Source organism: Diadema antillarum, unplaced genomic scaffold, assembly GCF_040938485.1.
Source record: "Diadema antillarum isolate AM-2024a unplaced genomic scaffold, OU_Dant_1.0 seq00000097_RagTag, whole genome shotgun sequence".
Taxonomy (NCBI): Eukaryota; Metazoa; Echinodermata; class Echinoidea; order Diadematoida; family Diadematidae; genus Diadema; species Diadema antillarum.
In genome coordinates, this window is record NW_027271186.1 from 368,265 (window position 1) to 388,209 (window position 19,945).

The 19,945-nt window shown below is 38.4% G+C and overlaps 1 protein-coding gene across 3 annotated transcripts in view; it reads right to left on the bottom strand.

The window, feature by feature from the left end:
• Positions 1 to 450: 450 nt before the first annotated feature.
• Positions 451 to 19,945, bottom strand: part of LOC139726718 (ATP-dependent zinc metalloprotease YME1L1-like) — a 29,002-nt gene continuing 9,507 nt past the window's right edge. For all 3 annotated transcript variants that reach the window (XM_071637706.1, XM_071637704.1, XM_071637707.1), the window contains exons 9-17: positions 19,523 to 19,675; positions 18,773 to 18,968; positions 18,088 to 18,200; positions 17,050 to 17,094; positions 15,676 to 15,786; positions 14,128 to 14,279; positions 13,000 to 13,200; positions 9,904 to 10,014; positions 451 to 2,344 (exon numbers count right to left, since the gene is read on the bottom strand). In XM_071637706.1, coding sequence (XP_071493807.1) covers positions 2,204 to 2,344; positions 9,904 to 10,014; positions 13,000 to 13,200; positions 14,128 to 14,279; positions 15,676 to 15,786; positions 17,050 to 17,094; positions 18,088 to 18,200; positions 18,773 to 18,968; positions 19,523 to 19,675 — 1,223 coding nt within the window. In that variant the 3' untranslated portion in view covers positions 451 to 2,203. The remainder of the gene's footprint in view (positions 2,345 to 9,903; positions 10,015 to 12,999; positions 13,201 to 14,127; positions 14,280 to 15,675; positions 15,787 to 17,049; positions 17,095 to 18,087; positions 18,201 to 18,772; positions 18,969 to 19,522; positions 19,676 to 19,945) is intronic.

Consider the following 19,945-nt stretch of genomic DNA (forward strand, 5'->3'; position numbering starts at 1 on the left):
TTTGTCCTAACCCCCCCCCCCCCCCCCCCCGAAAAAAACAAGCACAATGACTAATGATGCAGCATACCCCATATACATGTATTTTGATCTTGGGAACATTAAAATGCCTACAAATCTTATATTATCATATAAAAGAACACTTCAATCTAGAATTCTCAATATAATGAAATCCCTTTGCATACAGAAAAGACATTAAGCTTGGCTTACTGAGGATCCTTCTGCATGATCGATTTTTCCTTGTATTATATCTCTGCTTTTTCTCAAAATGATTTCTTTATCTCTCATATGCAAAGTTAGCCAAGATAAGTGATGAATAAACATACTTGATTTCTAAACTGATTTGATTTGTACCATGCAGAAATGAAAATTAAATGAAATTGAAAATGAAAAAAAAAAAAAAAAAACAAACCCAAACCCAAACCCAAACCCAAACCCAAACCCAAACCCAAACCAGTAAATGATATCCAGTAAAGGATATCTTTTCAAAATGAATTCAGGTCTCTTGTACAGTAGTTTTGTAATATGTACGTGAATATCACTTGCATACCAGTAGTATGATCTCGATATATAGTTACTGAATATCTTTGCTCATTTTTTTCAATTGTTTTTAATTATTGCATCCTACCTGACTTTGGAGCCTCCCTCACAAAACAAAACAAACAAACAAACAAAAACAAAATAATGAAACAAAATAATAGTCCTCAGGACAAAAGAAAAAAAACACACTGAAACACAACCTGCACATTACAGCTAGATGGTCCATGTTAACCTCCCAGAAGCAACAACAAAACAAAAAGCAAAACAAAAACAAAAACAAAGACAAAAACCAGCAACACCAATTAAATGCATAAATTCTTTAAGGAGAATTTCTTTTCACACTGCTATGCAACATTTACTTCCATAAGGTATGCTCAGGTGTACATGTTGAGAAGGCTCTTTCCATTCAAAGATTGCACTACAGGAAAGGGGATTCAGGAGGACACTTTTTTTCAAAAATCTTCTTTTTAATCAAGCAGTTTGCTGTGCTTGAGGGAAACCTTCACCTTTTTGAAAGATAAAATTTGTGTCACAGGCTCTATTCCTCAAAATACATCTGCATTCATATCACAATAAAAAGCAAAAAAAAAAAAAAATGTGTTGCACTGGGAGATTAATGTAGTTAAGATTGCCTGTGAACATTCTCCTAAATATTCTCTTAATAACTTCTCAACAAACTCATCTTTCATCAGTTCGTCTTGCCTCCATCTATTCTGATATACAATGTAATTCTATTTTTCAATCATGTTCTTGTATTTGTCTACAAATAAAGGGGTCACACAAATGAATGCACCTCTACTGGACAGATATAACCCCAGAAATACAAGTGGGGTCTTCATTTCTGTGTCAACAAATAATGCAGAAACACAACCCTTTAAAAAACATACATGTATTCTTGCCTGCTTATTTAGTGCCTAAACATGGACAGGGACGCCAGTTAGGATGAAAGAGAGGGCTTGAAATACAAACCTACAAGATGCTATTTTGTACAGAGCCTGAAGAGCCTGAACTTTGATACTACCAGGGCCTAAATTCAGGCTTTTGCCTGAAAACTGTCATCTCTGCATGGAACCAACCTTGCTCTACTCAAGCGGAATTTTAGACAATCACGATTCTCAAGGAGAGATAAAGACTATGTACAAGGCAATATGTCTAAGATTCCACTAGCACATTTCATGCAGACTTTTTTTCCCCTTTAAATTGTATGTTGATTAGGTCTCTACCTTACTAACATATACAATTCAGAAAAAAGGTTTTCACATTGTACATATCTAATTTAATTTATTGAAAAACCAAGTCAGCGTGATGTGACATGACAGGTCAATAAGGTTCTTTTTCTTTCTTTCTTTTCACTGATAGTTAAGTTACAGATATGATTACTCTCCTATAATACAGTTCGAAACCATAACTGTTATGTTATGACGTACACACAGTGCAATCTTTTTGAGATAGAGTACATGTGACACCTATTTGCCTTGTTCTTGCCAAGTTGAAATACATGTATGTGTGATCGCTGACATGGTGATGGCTAAGGAATTACAACCATACAGTACGTTCACTTGACGGGTTGAACATGCTTGGTGCCTGAGTTGGCCATGCTGTCAGGGTTACACCGTATCATCTCCACTGAAGGGGTGTAGTTCTATACCCGTTGACCGGTGGACTTTCACCTGTCCAGCTGTTGACCCTTGATGACCTTGCCGATCTCGACAGCATTGAGCGTCTCGTAGCGCAGCAGGGCTTCCGCCAGCAGGGTGTGCTCCTTGCTGTGCCCCTTCAGAATACTCCTTGCCCGCTCGTAGGAATCCTGCACAAACACCAAAAAAATGGATCGCATCTTGTGAAGTATCCACCTTAACCCTGATAGACTCTAAATATGTCATACATTCCCAAGCATGACATTTCCCAAATCACGATTTGTACAATTTCACAAGCGGGTGAAATCCACAATCAAAAACCATGGCAATGTAATGAGATGTAAATGACCTCCCATCAGGGCAGCAAATTTACCCACTTCAAACAGTGAAAACCATATATCACAAACAAGTACAGTACGCAGCATTTGTGTTACAGAAGGCAAGAGTTTGGCATGAGAATATTTGGCTTTTAACAGTTGACCTGAACTATTCACAAAAATAAAACTATCACAACAAATATAATTTCTTTTACTTCACACTTTCATCCTTCAAACATACAGAGACTCTTTTTCAGGTTGTGATATGACTATACATGGGAACTTTGTTATAACGAGCTGCCTGGGACCACTGAAATTTCCTCATTAGAGTTTCTCATCATATCAGGGGTAAAAACAGGAATATAAAGGAATGGGTCCTTCAAAACTAAGTACCTCACTAATATCAGGCATCTCGCTATATCCAATCTCATCATGATAAGGACCCAGTATAGTTTACTGTTACTGTTAAGAGTAATCTACTTTTATCATTATCACTATGCAAGGCGTACAGAGTTGCCCGGAAAGCATAGCATAGAATGTCATGGTTAGTCCAGAGGTCATAACTTCAACTTTATGACCACTTCTTCAAATAATAACATTTCCAGAACATTTACTGTAAGGGGTTACTGCATAAAATGTACTCGAAGGGGTGTGGTCAAAAAAAAAAATATGACTTTGAAAAGGGACAGTAAAATTTGTGTTCTCGATTTTGGGTTCCTCTATGTTCTCAATATTTTGTGAACGGAGAATCCTCTATGCTGTCTGAACTCTCCTTATTATTATTTCTTTGGTGCATTCCAGCGGATTTGGATACATCAATTTCAGATGCTATGACTTACACACCAGCAAAAAAACAAAACAAAAAAAAACCTCAAATAAATGAAGAGAAAGAACAATCACTTATTATTTACAACAAAAATTGCATTCAATGATGTCTGTCTTTGTTCATGTGCTTTTGTTTGGTTTGGTTTTGGTTCTCTTCTTCTTTTTTGTTTCAAATCAAAAACCCATGGATAGTAGTAATATACTACTATCAATAATGCTGCTACTTGTGTTTTATGACAGTTTCATAAAGCATCATGATGTAGCAGCCAAGGATGCTGGGTGCAGCTTGAGGATTTGTGATTTCCGGAATGCGATTTCTCTTGCTGCTTGTGGGTACACATAAATCTCCTCAATCACTGGCACAATGAAAGACGGAAGTTACACGACCTTCAGTGTTCTCATCAATAAAACAAATCAATTCCATTTCTCGTGCTGCTGCACAAACCACAGAATGTGAAATATTCATTGTTGTCGCTTCACCAGAGCAATCATCCCTCTACGATCAAGGAGCAAAGAGAATGTGAAATAATCAGTGAATAATTCATGTCTCTACAGGGGGAATATCTGCTGAATTTTGAAACAATTCATTTCAAAGCATATCATTATTGCTGGTTTTACGCTCCTGTTCCGACTCAATAATTTTTTTTTTTCTGTCCTTGGCTTGGTACTAAATTTATCATCTCTTACCTATGGTGTGTAGATATTTTTCATGAATTCTGATTTCCCACATCCATCCGCACACCTCCTTTGAATATCTTTACTTAAATAATTGTATGGGAGGAGAGGAATCGACAAGCCTATCTATGTCATAAAAAAGGAATATTGTGAAGTTGACAATATCACTAGATGAAGTAGAAACATGCATTGATTTATAAAGGCTTTTGTGCTATAATGATGTGTAGCTGGAAATGCAACCCAACTAGAACAATTCCACTGCAGGACACAGTTAACCGGAATGATTCCATCCTCTAAAGCAACCACTAAAATTGCAGATTTTAGGGCCTGCTACTCACACTCCCATGAAGTTCATTAATTTTGATCACTAAATTTCATGATTCAATTTTTTAACCCTCCAAACACCAGGAAAATTCTGCCAATTTGCTGGTATTTCATTGGACCAAACTGCTTAATCCCTGGCCTTGCCTAGATGAAGTCATAAATTATAATCTAAGGATGACATGACATTTTGGGGCTTACTTTCAATGACTGTTTACCATGACCTTCAACCTCTTACCCTATTTTTTCATGCTAATACTTCTCTACCAAGTTTCCACTTCTCTACCTAGTTTCGTGCTTCCTACCAAGTTTATTTTCAATGGACATTCCTAGCTGAAGATGGCAGCCGGAAAATCAACATTCTTGGTCAAGAACGTTAATTATAACCTTGACCATACATAACGGTTTGCCAGAAATTCTTACGTGCTACGTATCTACACTTCATGTAGCATACCTGGCTCAAGTATAATGAAAACCCACCACAGCATATTTCTTCCGTTGTATCAAGGAGATGGCGCCTAGTACAACAGATTGTAACCCCAAACATACTGCCTTTGGCATCCCTCAAGTTGAGAGAAATGATAGCGAAAACCAGTGCGAAGTCAATAGACACCATAGCAATGCTATTGGCCATCACCTTGTTTCAAGTTGACTTTTATTCTAAACTACAGACAACATGGCCTGAATCCACCTTGAACAAGTCAAATTGGCTGAGTCGAAGAAAAATCCTACCCCAGATGAATACTATAAATTTGTGTTAATTCTATCATGTAAGCTGAAATTCACACAAGTTGAAGGATTTCTCTGGTCCTCTTTGATTCCACTTACGCGAGGTTGACTGTCTACTACTATGGTATCATTTCAGGTTATTCCAATTGAAGTGGAGGCAAAATATTCATTATGAATTACACTCAAATATGGTAGAGTTGGAGAGAATTCTCATGATCACACAATCCGATTTGCCCAAATCCCTCTCATTTCATTACATGTACCTGGTATTAGAGGTGGGCTATAGAGGGTCAATTTTAGGTCACATTTTCAGAACATGCTCATCACACCTTAGTTTGATGACTTTGTGCCTACTGACACCATTTCTGAAAAAAAGAACGAAAAAAATGCGAAATCCAGGGTGCCCCGGCCGAAATCGTTAAAAATCCAAGATGGCCGCCGTTTTGGCTTAAAAAAGACATTTTTGGCTCTAACTCGGCTATTTTTTGCTCTATTGAGATGGTTTTGGTGTCTAACCCCATGTTTTAGGGGTCAAGGAAATGGATTATAGTGTTAATTTTAGTGTAAAACCTCATCTTCCACATGATACTAACCTGTTTCCCATATTTAGGGTTAAATTTTCTTTGTCCTTTACCCCTACCCCACCCGCCATTTTTTCACTTTTTTTCTGTATTTTTTTCAAGTCATCTTATCTACCATACTCTTAATAATAAGTTCTAGCTATCAATCAGGTTTTTCTCCCAACGATACAACAAGAAATACACAAAAATTCGTTATACATGTACGTGTCATGCAGATACCAGTATGTGGCTGGTGCATTCAGGATGCATGGTAACTGTGCAACCAGTGCTAATACTGTTTCTGCATTTAAGTGCCCATTGACATTTGGTCTTTAGACCTTTAACAATAGTCAAAGTGTACAATTCTACTGTAGGTAGTACAATTTTGTAAAATGACTTGAATAAGCCTTCTATGATATGCCAATATTGTCCAGCACAAAGGTAATGTTTCGGCTGGATGATGCATCCCATGAGCCCATATATTGTACATTATGGAAGAATCTGCATCAGCAGTACTGTCTGTACATCAGCTTGCTTTGGGCATCACTAGTGCTGATGCTGATCAGTCCCTTTCATTCTTTCCATATGCTTGATTCCATGCTCTTGGTCTCAACACATACCAAGGTCCCAGTTTCGTGCACCTTTGTACGTGTATGTAATCCAATATCGCAATGCAGAATCATTGATGCCCAGTTAACTATCAACAATTTCTTCAAGGTTGGAATGGGCAGTTGGTTGTATGATGCCATTGGTTGACTTTAGATTGAATGCATTCACCATGTCATCTTCGGTAAGCAGATCAGGGGCAGGGAGATTATCAGACTGTCCTCCAGTCGCTAGAAGAGTCAAGTTCATCTTTACTTCCATCTCAGAGATTTGGTATCAAGACCTTATACACTTGTTGATGCACAATAATCTCGATGGGATATGAGTATGCGGTATGACAGCTCTCCACGTAAAATAGCTTTGAGTTTGGTGAGATCTCTGGTATCTACAATGTAGGCATTCCTTGAGTTCGTCAACTTTGTTAATTAATGGGCCTCCCCATGTTTTAAGTTTCTGTAACAGACAGCCTATGCACATACCGGTACTCTAACTGCTTGTTGTGCTTGGGTCACATTTTGGAAATGGAAAAGAGAACCTAGGGACTGGAAATAACAGATAAAGTCAACAGATATTAATTACCTCAGCTTTAGGCACTTTCAGTCACTGAGAGTGAGATGATGACTTTACCATTATGATGCTATGTGAAGAACATACATTGTACATAACATTTGTTTGTCATAGAACTGGTTGGATAATCACCCAAATGGTATCAAATTTCCCATCAAACATGAGGACTCTTGCTTTTTAAAAGTACAGCAATATACCGTACAATGTACATGGTAGGGAAAAGCAGGCATGAGAAATAAGGGACCAAGTGGTGATGGTGAAACACCAAAACTAGGCTAAAAGATGAAAAAAATGACTGAGTTATGGTAAAAATGTGTTTTCTAGGCAAGACGCCAGATACAATGTACATCAACCAGTCAAGTATGGTGCTGGACAATTGACATATGTGAAGGCTTATTCAAGTCATTTTACAAAATTGTACTACCTACTGTAGAATTGTACACTTTGACTTTCGTTAAAGGTCTAATGACCAAATGTCAATGGGCACTATAAAGCAGAAACAGTATTAGCACTGGTTGCACAGTTACCATGCATCCTGAATGCACCAGCCACATACCGGTATCTGCATGACACATACATGTATAACGAAAGTTATTTGTGTATTTCTTGTTGTATCGTTGGTAGAAAAACCAGATTGATAGCTAGAACTTATTATTGAGAGTATGGTAGATAAGATGACTTGAAAAAAATACAGAAAAAAAGTGAAAAAATGGCGGGTGGGGTAGGGGTAAAGGACAAAGAAAATTTAACCTTGAATATGGGACAAAGGTTAGTAATATGTGGAAGATCTAGTTTTACGCTAAAATCATCATTATATTCCATTTCCTTGACCCCTAAAACATGGGGTTAGACACCAAAACCATCACAATTGACCAAAAAATAGCCGAGTTAGAGCCAAAAATGTCTTTTTTAAGCCGAAACGGCGGCCATCTTGGATTTTTAACGATTTCAGCCGGGGCACCCTGGATTTCGCATTTTTTTCGTTCTTTTTTTCAGAAATGGTGTCAGTAGGCACAAAGTCATCAAACTAGGGTGTGATGAGCATGTTCTGAAAATGTCACCCTCTATAGCCCACCTCTACTGGTATACACACTAACAATCGAGTTCAGATTAATCACTATGCAAAGCAAAGAACTTGAAACTGTCAAATCCGAAGGCATTCAGCAGCGCTTCATTACATAACGAGCCCACACACTCTCCAAACAGGACTCACTCACTCACACACACAAAGATAAATGAATAGTACAGCAACCCTGAAAACAGTAAAAAAGCAGAAGACTGCCATTGCATTGTCACCTATGACATTCATGAACTAGAAATGTCACTATGGCGACTGATGCCTCTGCCATAATGCATGATTCTCCCAATAGTTGTATAGTACAATGTCTTCACAATGTATGATGACAGTTTCACATAACTGGCAAAATATTAATATGACAGGTTTGTCAAAAATGTCTTGAATGTTCACTTTCCTCAAACTGGGTTTGCTATAACTGTCTAAGAGTACAGGTACACATATTTGGGGAATTGAGGGTTTTTACTTGACTTCTGACCGACCCTGTTATAAGTTTATGCATTGAGTAATTTTCAAGGTATGAAAAAAGAGTGTAATTACAGAACAAAATAGATTTCTTTTCATCTAAACCTGACCTTTGACCCTTAACCTTTGACCTCTTGGCTGGAAATTTCTCAGAGAATCTCCATTAGGTAATACATGTATATATTAAGTTTTAAAACTAACAATGCAAGTATTGCATATACTAGTATATGAGGGAAACAGTAAAATCTTGAGGAGTTGACCTTGACCATGGACCCCTGACTATTGACCCATGACCCCTAAATTCCCGAGATAATCCCTGCCAGTCAGTACATGCATATGTACCAAGTTCCATGACGATACATTGAACCATTTGTGAGAAAAGTGAAATTGCCACATTTTCACCTAACCTTTGACTTTTTGACCATTGACCTTATGACATGAAACTCTCTCTGGAGAATCTTTACGAAGTAGTACATGTCTACACTAAGTTTCAATAAAATACCTTCGGGCATTGCATAGATATGGGGGAAATAGCAACATTTTTAGAATTTGACCTTGACCTTTTGACCTTTGACCTCTTTCCAATGTCACTAAAATCTCCTCAACTGATTGCCCCATCATACATCATCCTTGGACCAAGTTTGGTGAAAGCTGCTTCATCCAGTTTTGAGTTATCACGTAAACAGATAATTTTAGGATTTGACCTTGATCTTTGACCTTTGACCTCAGTCTGATTTCACTTAAAGCCCCATCATACTTTATACTTGAACCAATTTTGGTAAAATTCCAGTCAATATTTCTCAAGTTATCGCATAAACGAATGCGGACGGACGTATAGACGTACGTACGGAAATACGGACGGACGGACACCCCGAAAACATAATGCCTCCGGCACCACTTCATGGCGGAGGATAAAAATACATCTAGCGTTTGGTATGCATGCAAGTGTAATGTACATTATAATTGATACTACATAGATTACTACAGGAAGTCAAAAATAATAAAAGTTCTGCTATGAGTAAGTTTGTCTTACGGGAGAGAGCATTGTTCCTGTCTATTTTAATATCTCCCTGTACAGGATATGAGCACAACATATGTGAGTAATACTTAGAGTAAGTTTGTCTTATAATCAAATACAAGTCTTTTGAGGTTTCACAACTCATGGATTCAATGAAGTTCGCATTCCCGAATAATTTCTTCATTTCTGCAATAAATTATTATACCTATTCTTTAATCTCATATTTGAATATTCTGTCATTTGTAAAATGGCAAGTTTATTGTCTTCGGATAATACAGCTATCTTTTTCATGCATTAGTTTCCACATTCTTTTTTTCTCTTTTTATTCCGTTATCCATGAGTATATTGGGCATTTGCTAATGAGAGGAATGAAAAAAAAAATGAATGGACAAGCGATACAGGTGGTAGTGACGGTGTAATAAACAAATTTGAGAGTAAAATGGATAACATATCAACATGAATCATACGAAGGTTTTAACAACAGGAAAGAAGAAAATTGCATCTGCTTTCGACAAGCTGAGCCATTAAGCACAGAAAGTAGCAAAATGACACATCTATATGGGATGCTCACCTTCAGCAGTGCGCGTATCTCATTTTCGATAAGGAGTTGTGTCTCCGGACTGAGCTTGTTACTGTCGCCGTACACCAGGGGATCTTTGTCCTGGAACGTCATCACACCCAGCTGAAATGAAATATGGAATGTGAGAGACAATTCCGAATTCACTTCTAATCACAACCAAAGGGCAACTTGCAGTTTTCATACAAAGCACGAGCGTAACATACTGATGAACATAACATCATCTTTCCCCACGAGTCAATTCTTGTTCCTCAGAAAACTGGATCATTGAAGTGTTGTTACAGCTCGACAACAGTGAGCTTTAGTTTTGCGACGCAATCGCTAAGATGACACAGCCTACCAGGTTGAACAAAGAAAACAGCTGTCTCATGCATATGCAGAACATCATTTTTTGCCTAATTAATGTTTTAGCATTCGCATCGCAGATCTATTGCTCACTAATGAGGACATCGTAGCGAGAAGGCAAAGATGCTAGCCTTGAAAACAGCATTGTAGTAATATGAGGGCTGAAAAACTAAATTTTTTTTAGTGGAATAACAGCATGCTTGTTTAGCTTCCTATAATAGACACGTGTAGATAAAGCAATTTTGAAAAAACAGTATTTTCCATAAAACCAGCAGCATTTTGAGCAAAAAACAACACCAAATACCACAAAAAAGTAACAGTTGGCATTTCTGAGAAGGGTTTGTAGTTGTGCCAAATTTTAGCCATCAAAAACATATATTTTTATGACAGACATGTGAAGAATCCCATGAGAGTATTGAAAGTTATCATCGCCTTCTCCAACTTGCATATGATATGGTTTAATGGTACCCCAGGGTACTACATACAATTCCTCCATTTTGTTTAATTACCCACGCCGATGAAAATCGGCAGGGGGTTATGTAAAGGGTTCCGTATGTTTGTTTGTTTGTTTGTGTACAAGATAACAAGAGAACGGGTAAACGGATTTGCACGAAATGTTCAGGGGATGTTTGGATAATGGCAGGAAAGAATCGATTAGATTTTGGTGATAATCGGTTGACCCTTGCAAATTCTGTGTGACCTTGAAGTTTTGACCCCATGGTATAGTGACCACTCCGAAAATTTCCCGTTTCTCACTTTGCGATTTTCCGCTACCATACGAACACATAAACTCCCAAACGATCCGACTTCGCTGCTCAAATGTTCGTAAGAATTCCGAAATTTACGTTTAGGCCTACTTGAGGGACTATGTCCTTCTAGATTTATGAAAGTTCGTTCTCCGTCGTCACAAACTGGCCCGTATTTTGATGACTTTTCAAATTAACATTGATTGTTTTTTTCGTTGGAGGAGCATTTGCTCGGTCAGTCACACTGCACGATATGCGCGCTCAATGTCAATGCGTGTGCAAGGCCGCTGAAAATGCATCGCGCTCTACACTGTTGGTGCAAAATTGCATCGGGGACGTTGCGGCGCTCGTTGGTGACCGAATACTGGTGCAGTAGACATTTGCATTCAACCCTTGCATTGAATAATTTCCGTAGACACTAATCATAGGGGTAATTGCCTAGGGAGTACGTAAATTTTGTTTTCCTTTTGCGCTTTTGTGGATACCATCAAAGATCGTACACTCATACGACCTTTGATATCATCACACTCTCGGCTTGCTATGAGCAAAATATCCCGCAAGAAAACGGCGTATTTCTCGATTTTTAGCGCTTTTTCGGCGACCCGTCGCGTAGACAATACTCTTAATGCTGGACATAATTCGCGCGCGCTTGGAAAAGTTCTGATTCTGCACTTTTGACGGTGGTATTTGGCATTTTCGATGGATTTTTGGAGGAGACTAAAGGACTTTCCTGTTGTGAATGAGTGTTACCGTATGTGAAATGATGTGATTTGCGTGTGATGTGACTGTAGACCCAAAGATCGTACACTTCAGTGTACGATCTTTGGTAGAACTCACTGGCTGGTGATAAAGCACACTGGCAATTAAGAGACCGAATTCTGGTAGATGACTGAATGCACATTATGTTTACCCCGACTTTGTACAAGGCGTGGGTCTGCCGCCTTTGACGGCCCCTCTCCAGTTATCTTTTTTTTTAAGTACTCTGGGTTACTACTGTAATAATTGGCAGAAATAATTTTTAGTGCCTTGTTGAAAATTTTGAAGCACTTATGTACAAAAACCCTGTGAGTTCCTTTTTTTAATTATGAATCTTTGGCCTCCTTATGTAAATTGGAAATAAATTCTGTTCATTACAAAAATAAAGAATTTTAAGTATCAGTTTCTTTCATCTTACACAGTAATGCTAAAGTTAAAGTGTGTGTACTCCCTTTGCACTCCCTCAAAACCCTGCATTAACTTTGGCATGCTTTTTTTTCTGTTTTTCTTTTTGCCATTATAATCAATGATAATCATGTAGGAAATGATCAGATATTACCTACCCATTCTTGCACAGATTAAATAAGCCAGCCTAACTTTTTCCCTATCATTCCCTCAATGATTACAAAAAAGTATTATTTTCATTATCATGATTATGTTAAACATATTATGACAGCGCTGAATTGGCACTGGGATAGTTGAGGCCGTTTGCTAAAATTTGACTGCCATGATAGCAAAGTGCAACTGTACGTCTTATGAACATGAGGTGGAGCTACACAAAACTAATCTGGGAGATGACGGTACATCGGGGTAAGGTGTGCCGCATCAAGTTGCCTGGAAAGATAGAATTTCCATCACTTTCTTTCTCTTGTCCACTTCATATGGAACTCTTTCCAATCACTTTCTTTGATTTAATTGTTTTTATATTTTTGTAGTATATTTCAATATTTACACAAAATGACACTGCACATACATTCTAAAAGAAATTAATACACTCTCCAATCTTTTCATTTTTAATTAATGACTTTTATGATGAATGGTTTCTGGGTTGATAGTTTTCTGGTCAGGTCATAGCACATGTCAGCATTATTGACACAAAAGAGCAAAATGATAAAATAGACAAGAGGTTTTTTTCCCCTTTCCCTTATTTAATGGGTTTATATGGCTCCCTGAACATTGAATAAGGCCAGTCACTATAAATCATGCAACCATAGAAATAAGGCCATGAGGACCTTTTTAGTACCTTTTCACTCATCCCAAACTTTGTGACCATAAGTTGGGCAATCTTGGTGGCCTGCTCAAAGTCACTGGATGCTCCTGTGGTGATGTTATCAGTACCAAAGACCAGTTCCTCGGCGACTCGGCCTCCCATGCACACATCCATCTGGGCCAGGAGCTGTGACTTGGTCTCACTCCACTGGTCATTGTCCGGCAGCAGTGAAACCTGATCACAATCAACAATGCAAATGTGGAAATCTATGATATATCAGGTATTCACTGATCTCATCAATGTTATTTTGAACATCTGATACTCTGATGCTAATCCATATCATATAACTCTCATTTGATGAATCTTCATTTATGATTGGATGAAATCGAGGGTATAAATTCAACAATAGCCTTCAGCCCAACAATACCCATAACTGTCCCATAATTCTAAACCATCCCATACTACTAAATTATGCTGTTTTAGAACATATGCAAAAAGTACATGCATGCACTGTAAATGCTTGGCTTCCATAGCACAAGAGGTGACCCTTGTCTAATGTGATTGCCATGCAAACATTTATGGCCGCGCTCCAAATGTGAACTGGCTAGTGCGAACATGATCCATCAAGTAAATTGTTGCTACTTTGTTGATATATTGTCCCTTGATATCTCAGCTCCATGCTACAACTCTCTAAGCAGGCTCCTAGCAAGTCGTAGCATGAAGTTGAGATCCCTCAGGGCAACGATATCATGAATGTCCCGAAAAGCAGTCCATTACTATTTTATATTTATTCACAAACATTCTGGGAAAGCATACATTTTTTGTAAAATACTTGAATGCCAGCAATTTTTGCACTGTCATCTGACAATGGCCTCTATTTGGTTGAATTAGCATTCTTATTTCTTTTAAAGTGAGTTTCATGATTATAGTGATATCTATCTGTAGGCCATGGATTGGTTTTCCCAGTCTGAAGCGCTACAAGAAATACCATTATCATCCATTAGCAGACTGAAATTCTGAAGAATGAAGGTGGGCCAAGGAGTACTACTCAAGAGGATCTTCAAGCCCATCCCACATCCCCCCCCCCCCCCCAGCCCCCAGGCCATGTGATGCAATCCTACTCAGAGGAGTGTACCGAGAAGAGGGTAGGCTGATACTCACATGACCAAGTGTTGGTCCTCGTGGCATGATGGTGGCTTTGTTGATGGGCTTGGCATCCTTGGTAAAGAAGGCTACCAAGGCGTGGCCTCCCTCATGGTACGCAGTGATCTTCTTGTTCCTCAGGTCGATTTTGGCACTCTTCCTCTCCGGGCCTATATCAAACATACATACAATATATGTATAAGAAAAAAGAAATGCCCGGTCCAGCTACAACATAGACATTTTCTCACTCCCCTACCATAAACAAATATGAAATCCTTCAAGTCTCCCCCACTCTTGGGGTGACCATGCATCTTTTCTACCCATGGCCTAAATACTATGTGACAATACAATGCAACTAATAGCAATCAATAACAATTAAACAGCATATACAGAAAGATATACAAAGTCAAATATGTTTTACAAACTTGCTCTTCTCATTTGCTGCTACCACACTATTTGTGTATAATTTTGTCATGTAATATTGCTACTACAGTGCTCACCGCTTAATCAGGAGGGGTCGGGAGACAAGTTTTGCTCCCACTTAAGCAGTGGCTGGTACTGGCCTGTGCAAACCACAAAACTTGAAGCCAAGTATGTGGGCACTACACTAACCATGCACAGTTATCAAACCTGCTGATAACCACAGCCACAAGTACACCCGTGCTACGACATGCAGACACAAAACTGTGATAAGAAAAGACACAACAGTCTCATAATTTTGGCAAATGCATCATCAGGACAAACCTTCATTCATTTGATCCACAAAGTAAACCTTTTTCAGAGTTCGAAGTACATATCAAGTCACAATGCCCATGACCCTATTAATGCAGAGAAAGTGGCAGCTATATGCTAACTTCAACACGCTGTTTAACATGTCAACAACATGCACATTACGACGACACTGATTGCAACGGTTGTACGAACACATTTTTCTAATATTCATGCCCCCTTGTTATGCTGTCACACACGAAACACACACACTGCATGCATAGTTTATGCAAAAACAGGGAGAGTATGGGCCGCACACGGAGAAGGTGAATCTATGTATTGCACTGTACGAAGTACAGTGTATTAAAGTGCATGAGTAAAAGCTGACGCCGTTTGATAAGATGATAGCCTCTGCGCTACGTCTTACGGCCCAACGGCAAATGTTTAGATTGCAGTCAGTATCTAACTCTAATACTGGGACCTGGTTAGAAAATAATCATTCTGGTAGGGAAATGAAATCCCTGCACTCATTTCTAAGGATTTACTTATTTTATTGAGACATTAATGATGGACAATGGGAGTGTTTCAGCCAGATTTGTCCCAATAAAGCAGTTCATGGTTCTGATTAAGCAGTGGAAATAAAGTGAAAATTTTGTTACACCATGTTTTGTTGCACTTAAGCGGGTTCCCACTAAAGCAGTTCCATATTAAACAGGTGAGCACTGTATCACTGACATCACTTCAATCTCTACGATTTCATTTTGACTCTGATAGAGATTACGATACTCTATATAGGAAATACTTTACTTTGTAAGATTGCCTGCTCAATTCCATTAAATTTTCATGGCATCTACTCACCCATGATTATTTTATCCTTGGCAAATTCAAGATCCTTCATGTCCACAGACTCCTTGCCTCGCCTGGCTGCTTCCAGCGCTGCCTGGTTGACTAAGTTCTGAAGGTCGGCTCCTTCAGCCAGGAAAAAGGAAAAGATGCAAGTGCACTGGGTCAAGATTACAAAAATCCCACTGAACCAGTCACAAGAGACCAAGGTCCTGTGACATCAAACAAACCTATCAACTGCTGTTGTATACACCATATATTTCACTGGGTTTGGGTCTTTATTTTCACAAATTTCGTGAGTTGGGTGCTATTCGCATATTGAACAACATACAAACATATCAACTCTGATTTTGACATGAATAAGATGTGCTAGCCTACGTTTCTCTGTTCATTACTCTACTCCACAATGTCAAATCTAAACACTTGTGAAATTATCTGGAAATGCTGTCTTGGGGAAAATTAGACTCGCTAAATACATGGCACACACAGCATTATCTGATAATTCAAAAGTCAGTCACAATCTCCCCATACTCAATTAGCATTACTTGATTTGAGATGGCAAATCAGCTGTTTATGTCGACTCATCCTAACACCAAGCTTTCAATTATAGGAACATGAAAGTTTGTCTTTCATGTATGGACCAAACTGATGAGCATTCATGACATGTTTAGTACCCTTGCTAATCCACTGAATCCACTAAATCCACACACAATCAATGAATCTAGTACACCTGGCATTTAAGATCACATGGTACTGGCATGGCACAGTTCAGATAGATACCCTCTGTGGCAAAGAACTATCATCTTTCTTTTTCCCCTTGCAGAAATAGAGTCAAAATAAGAACCCTAACAATAAAAATTCACCAATATTCATTTCTGTCCCAAGATTTTTTTTTCTTCAGTCAACACCAACAACAACAATATGTTTTTGCCTGTTCTCCTCAGCAGATAAGTTTTGTTTGTGCCCAAATATTTGAGTCAATGAAAAATTGTAAAATTTTGTGTATCAAGCAAATAGAGTGTTGCGAAACACCTAGATAACACAGAATTGCCAATTTGTCTCACTCTCAACAATTCATAACTTTTTTTGTGTCTGATTTTTCCCTACATTTTACTGATTAACTTCCCTAATATTTCTGTTTTCAAACACAGCAACATAATACCAGGATAGAATTTCACTTCAATACAAGCAAGAGTACTTAAAATGAACAATCACAAAATAAAAGTCAGTCAAGCGATTACTTGCTGAACACAGGCCCCAAGTTGAGCCAGACCCGTCAGTCCAAATCAATCGGTATATGAACACAGTACCTTCTTGCCAATATGTCTGACAGTACAGAGCTACAAGAGATAATTCAATGACATTGGGCAAATCCCTTCAGATTATTACCTGTGAAGCCAACAGTTCCTCTTGCTAGAGTCTCAACGTCCACCTCTGTGAAGCAAAACATAGCGGGGGAAAATAGAACACAGTGAAATACACAAACAGTGCTGATGATCTTATTGGTGGTCACAAATTGAAGCGCTATTTAACAAGAGGAGAAATGTTTTGGTACAGCAAAGAGGGTCTAGAAAATTGTTTCTTACAAGTTCATGCCCCATCTTTAATAATTTATCACGAGTCAAGTCCTGGGATCATCTTGTCAGCTTAAATTGCCACCTCTGAATTTCACTACAAATCTTTTGTTGAACAAAGACAATGTTGAATTATTGGAAGATATATTCATTAAATCTACTTAAGCTCAGAGAGAAAGTTAAAGACTTTGGCCAAATTCAGAGGACAAAAACTTCAGTCTTCTAAAATGTGCTGCCAGGTAATGAATTCAGGTTATGAATTTAGCAATAAGAGGGTTTGAAAATGCTGCAGCTGAAACAAACAATCATATAAACATTGACAACACAGGATGCATATATATCTAAAAAATCGACCTTATTATATACTAATAGTTAATAACACATATCATATCTTCGAATAAATATACAAAACTAAACCACAGAAATGTCATTTCTCCGACCTGATGGGTATTCATGAATACAATCACATATTTTACCACAGATACACAACATGATTCAGAGGTGTGTATATGTCCGCATTGCACATATTACAGTAACACAAAATCCTGATTCGCCATGAAATATCAGTTAAGTTCCTGTGTGTTCTCAAAGATCTCATTGTGGGATACTTCAAAAACTTTTCTTGCAACACCCAAAATTATAGAATTTAAAATGTACCAAAATAATGACTGGAATGATAGGACCATAAAAATTCAAAGACTGAAGCTCTATAAAAATTCAAAGACTGAAGCTCTATAAAAATTTAAAGACTGAAGCCATAAAAATTCAAAGATTGAAGCCATACCATCATAATAACTAAGTTTTACTTTCAACAAACCAAACAGACACATGCCATCTGGTACCATTAGCATACCTGTTGAAACTTTGACCTTTCCTAGGTAGAGGTCAAGAATATCTTGCCGACCTTTGATATCTGGCCGCGGAACCACAACTTTCATGTCGAATCTTCCGGGTCTGGTTAGAGCACTGCAAGGAAATAAATACACAAACACCGTCTCCGGGAATCATGAAAAGACTGCAAGATTCACAAGGTAATGGCATAAATATTGTTTGAAAACTTTTACCTTATTCTTTGCAACTTTCCAGAAAAAGAAGAACATTAGAAGCATTTAAGCATCAACCGATTAAAAAGTACATGTCAGATTAAAAAGTTGGATGCCTTTCAATGTCAGGTAGGTAGGCTATAAACATTGTGCTTGCATGCAGTTTACACATGAATTTGAAACAATCGTTCATAACATCATTATCCTTTTAACAAGCTGACAGGTACTTTCTTACTTTGTCAACAACAAAAATTGTCCAGTCTATTTTCCTTCTTTTTTTTTAAATTCAAAACTAATGACAGCTGTAAAAGACTAGTGTCAAGCAGATATTGATTGGTGCATATCAATTCTTGGGACAGAAATGGCACTTTAATTCAAGCAACCTCATTCAAACCTAAGCATTTGCAGCAAAAGTATAGTAGATATGACTGAAAAAGGAAAGATGTTGGATTACGGAGTAATGGTGGAAAGTTATTCAAATTGAAGATAACTTACGGATCGAGGGATTCTGGGAAGTTTGTGGCCGCCAAGACCACGATGCCCTCATTCTGCTTGAAGCCATCCATCTCAGACAGCAGCTGATTGATGGTCTGCCTGGCGTAGGGGTGGAGTGGGGAGTCCACGCGCTTACCACCGACAGAGTCCAGTTCATCAATGAATATCAGGCACGGGCTGCTAGCTTTTGCTTCGGCTGTGAAAATCCCAAGAAAAGCTTTGTCACATGAGTGTCTACTACCCCAGCATCACATAAGATTTGGACTCATTTTATATACGATGTTAAAGATAGCCCCTCTTAGGGAAATGGCAACTTCCCATAGCAACAGCCAATCAGGAAGCTGGATTCTTGTCATTACCTAACAACTGCCATTCCAGCAAGAATTGCAATCATATACACTTTTTATGAAATGGGGCCCACACAGCTTCATCTTTCTGAGTACTGTATCAACACTATCAGGATCATAATGTCGCTATGAAATTAACACTGCACACGACTAGTTGCCAGAGGTAATGATGGAGGTAAGATGAATTCAACATTAACTGACCAAATTCACTTCCTACACCCTAATCTCTCCAGGCCAGAACAAACTCATGTCCACATCAACCCTATCACAGTGTTTACTATTTTAAGCACCCATGCATGCAGTTTCAATATATGCCAAGCTACTTCCTCAGCAGGGATAAAAAAGTCATTGAAAATTGCACTGAAATAAATGGAAGAGTAGCAAGGTAGTTGGTTGAACTCACTAAATATATCTCTGACTCTCTTGGCTCCAGAGCCAACAAACATGTTGTCAAAGTCCGAGCCCGACGCATAGAAGAAAGGAACGTCTGCCTCTCCAGCCACTGCCCTGGCCAGGAGAGTCTTACCGGTCCCAGGGGACCCCTGCAGCAGCACTCCTGTAACCAACAAGAAAACACAATTGGAAGATGCCTTGCATACATCATATCAATAACACAGGGGGAAAAGGAACACATGAACTAGTCTGAAATGGTATAGAGGGAATCACACTTTCTCTGAAAATGCATTTCAGTCCTGTAAGTCTGAGAGCCTGAGAAATCAAGTTCAATTTGTCAGCCAACAGCTTGTGCCAATGCTTTATGAAGGAGTGGGTACATGTGTGTTTGGAAATGAAAAAACTGCCACACATTGTTGCATCCAAGTGTAAA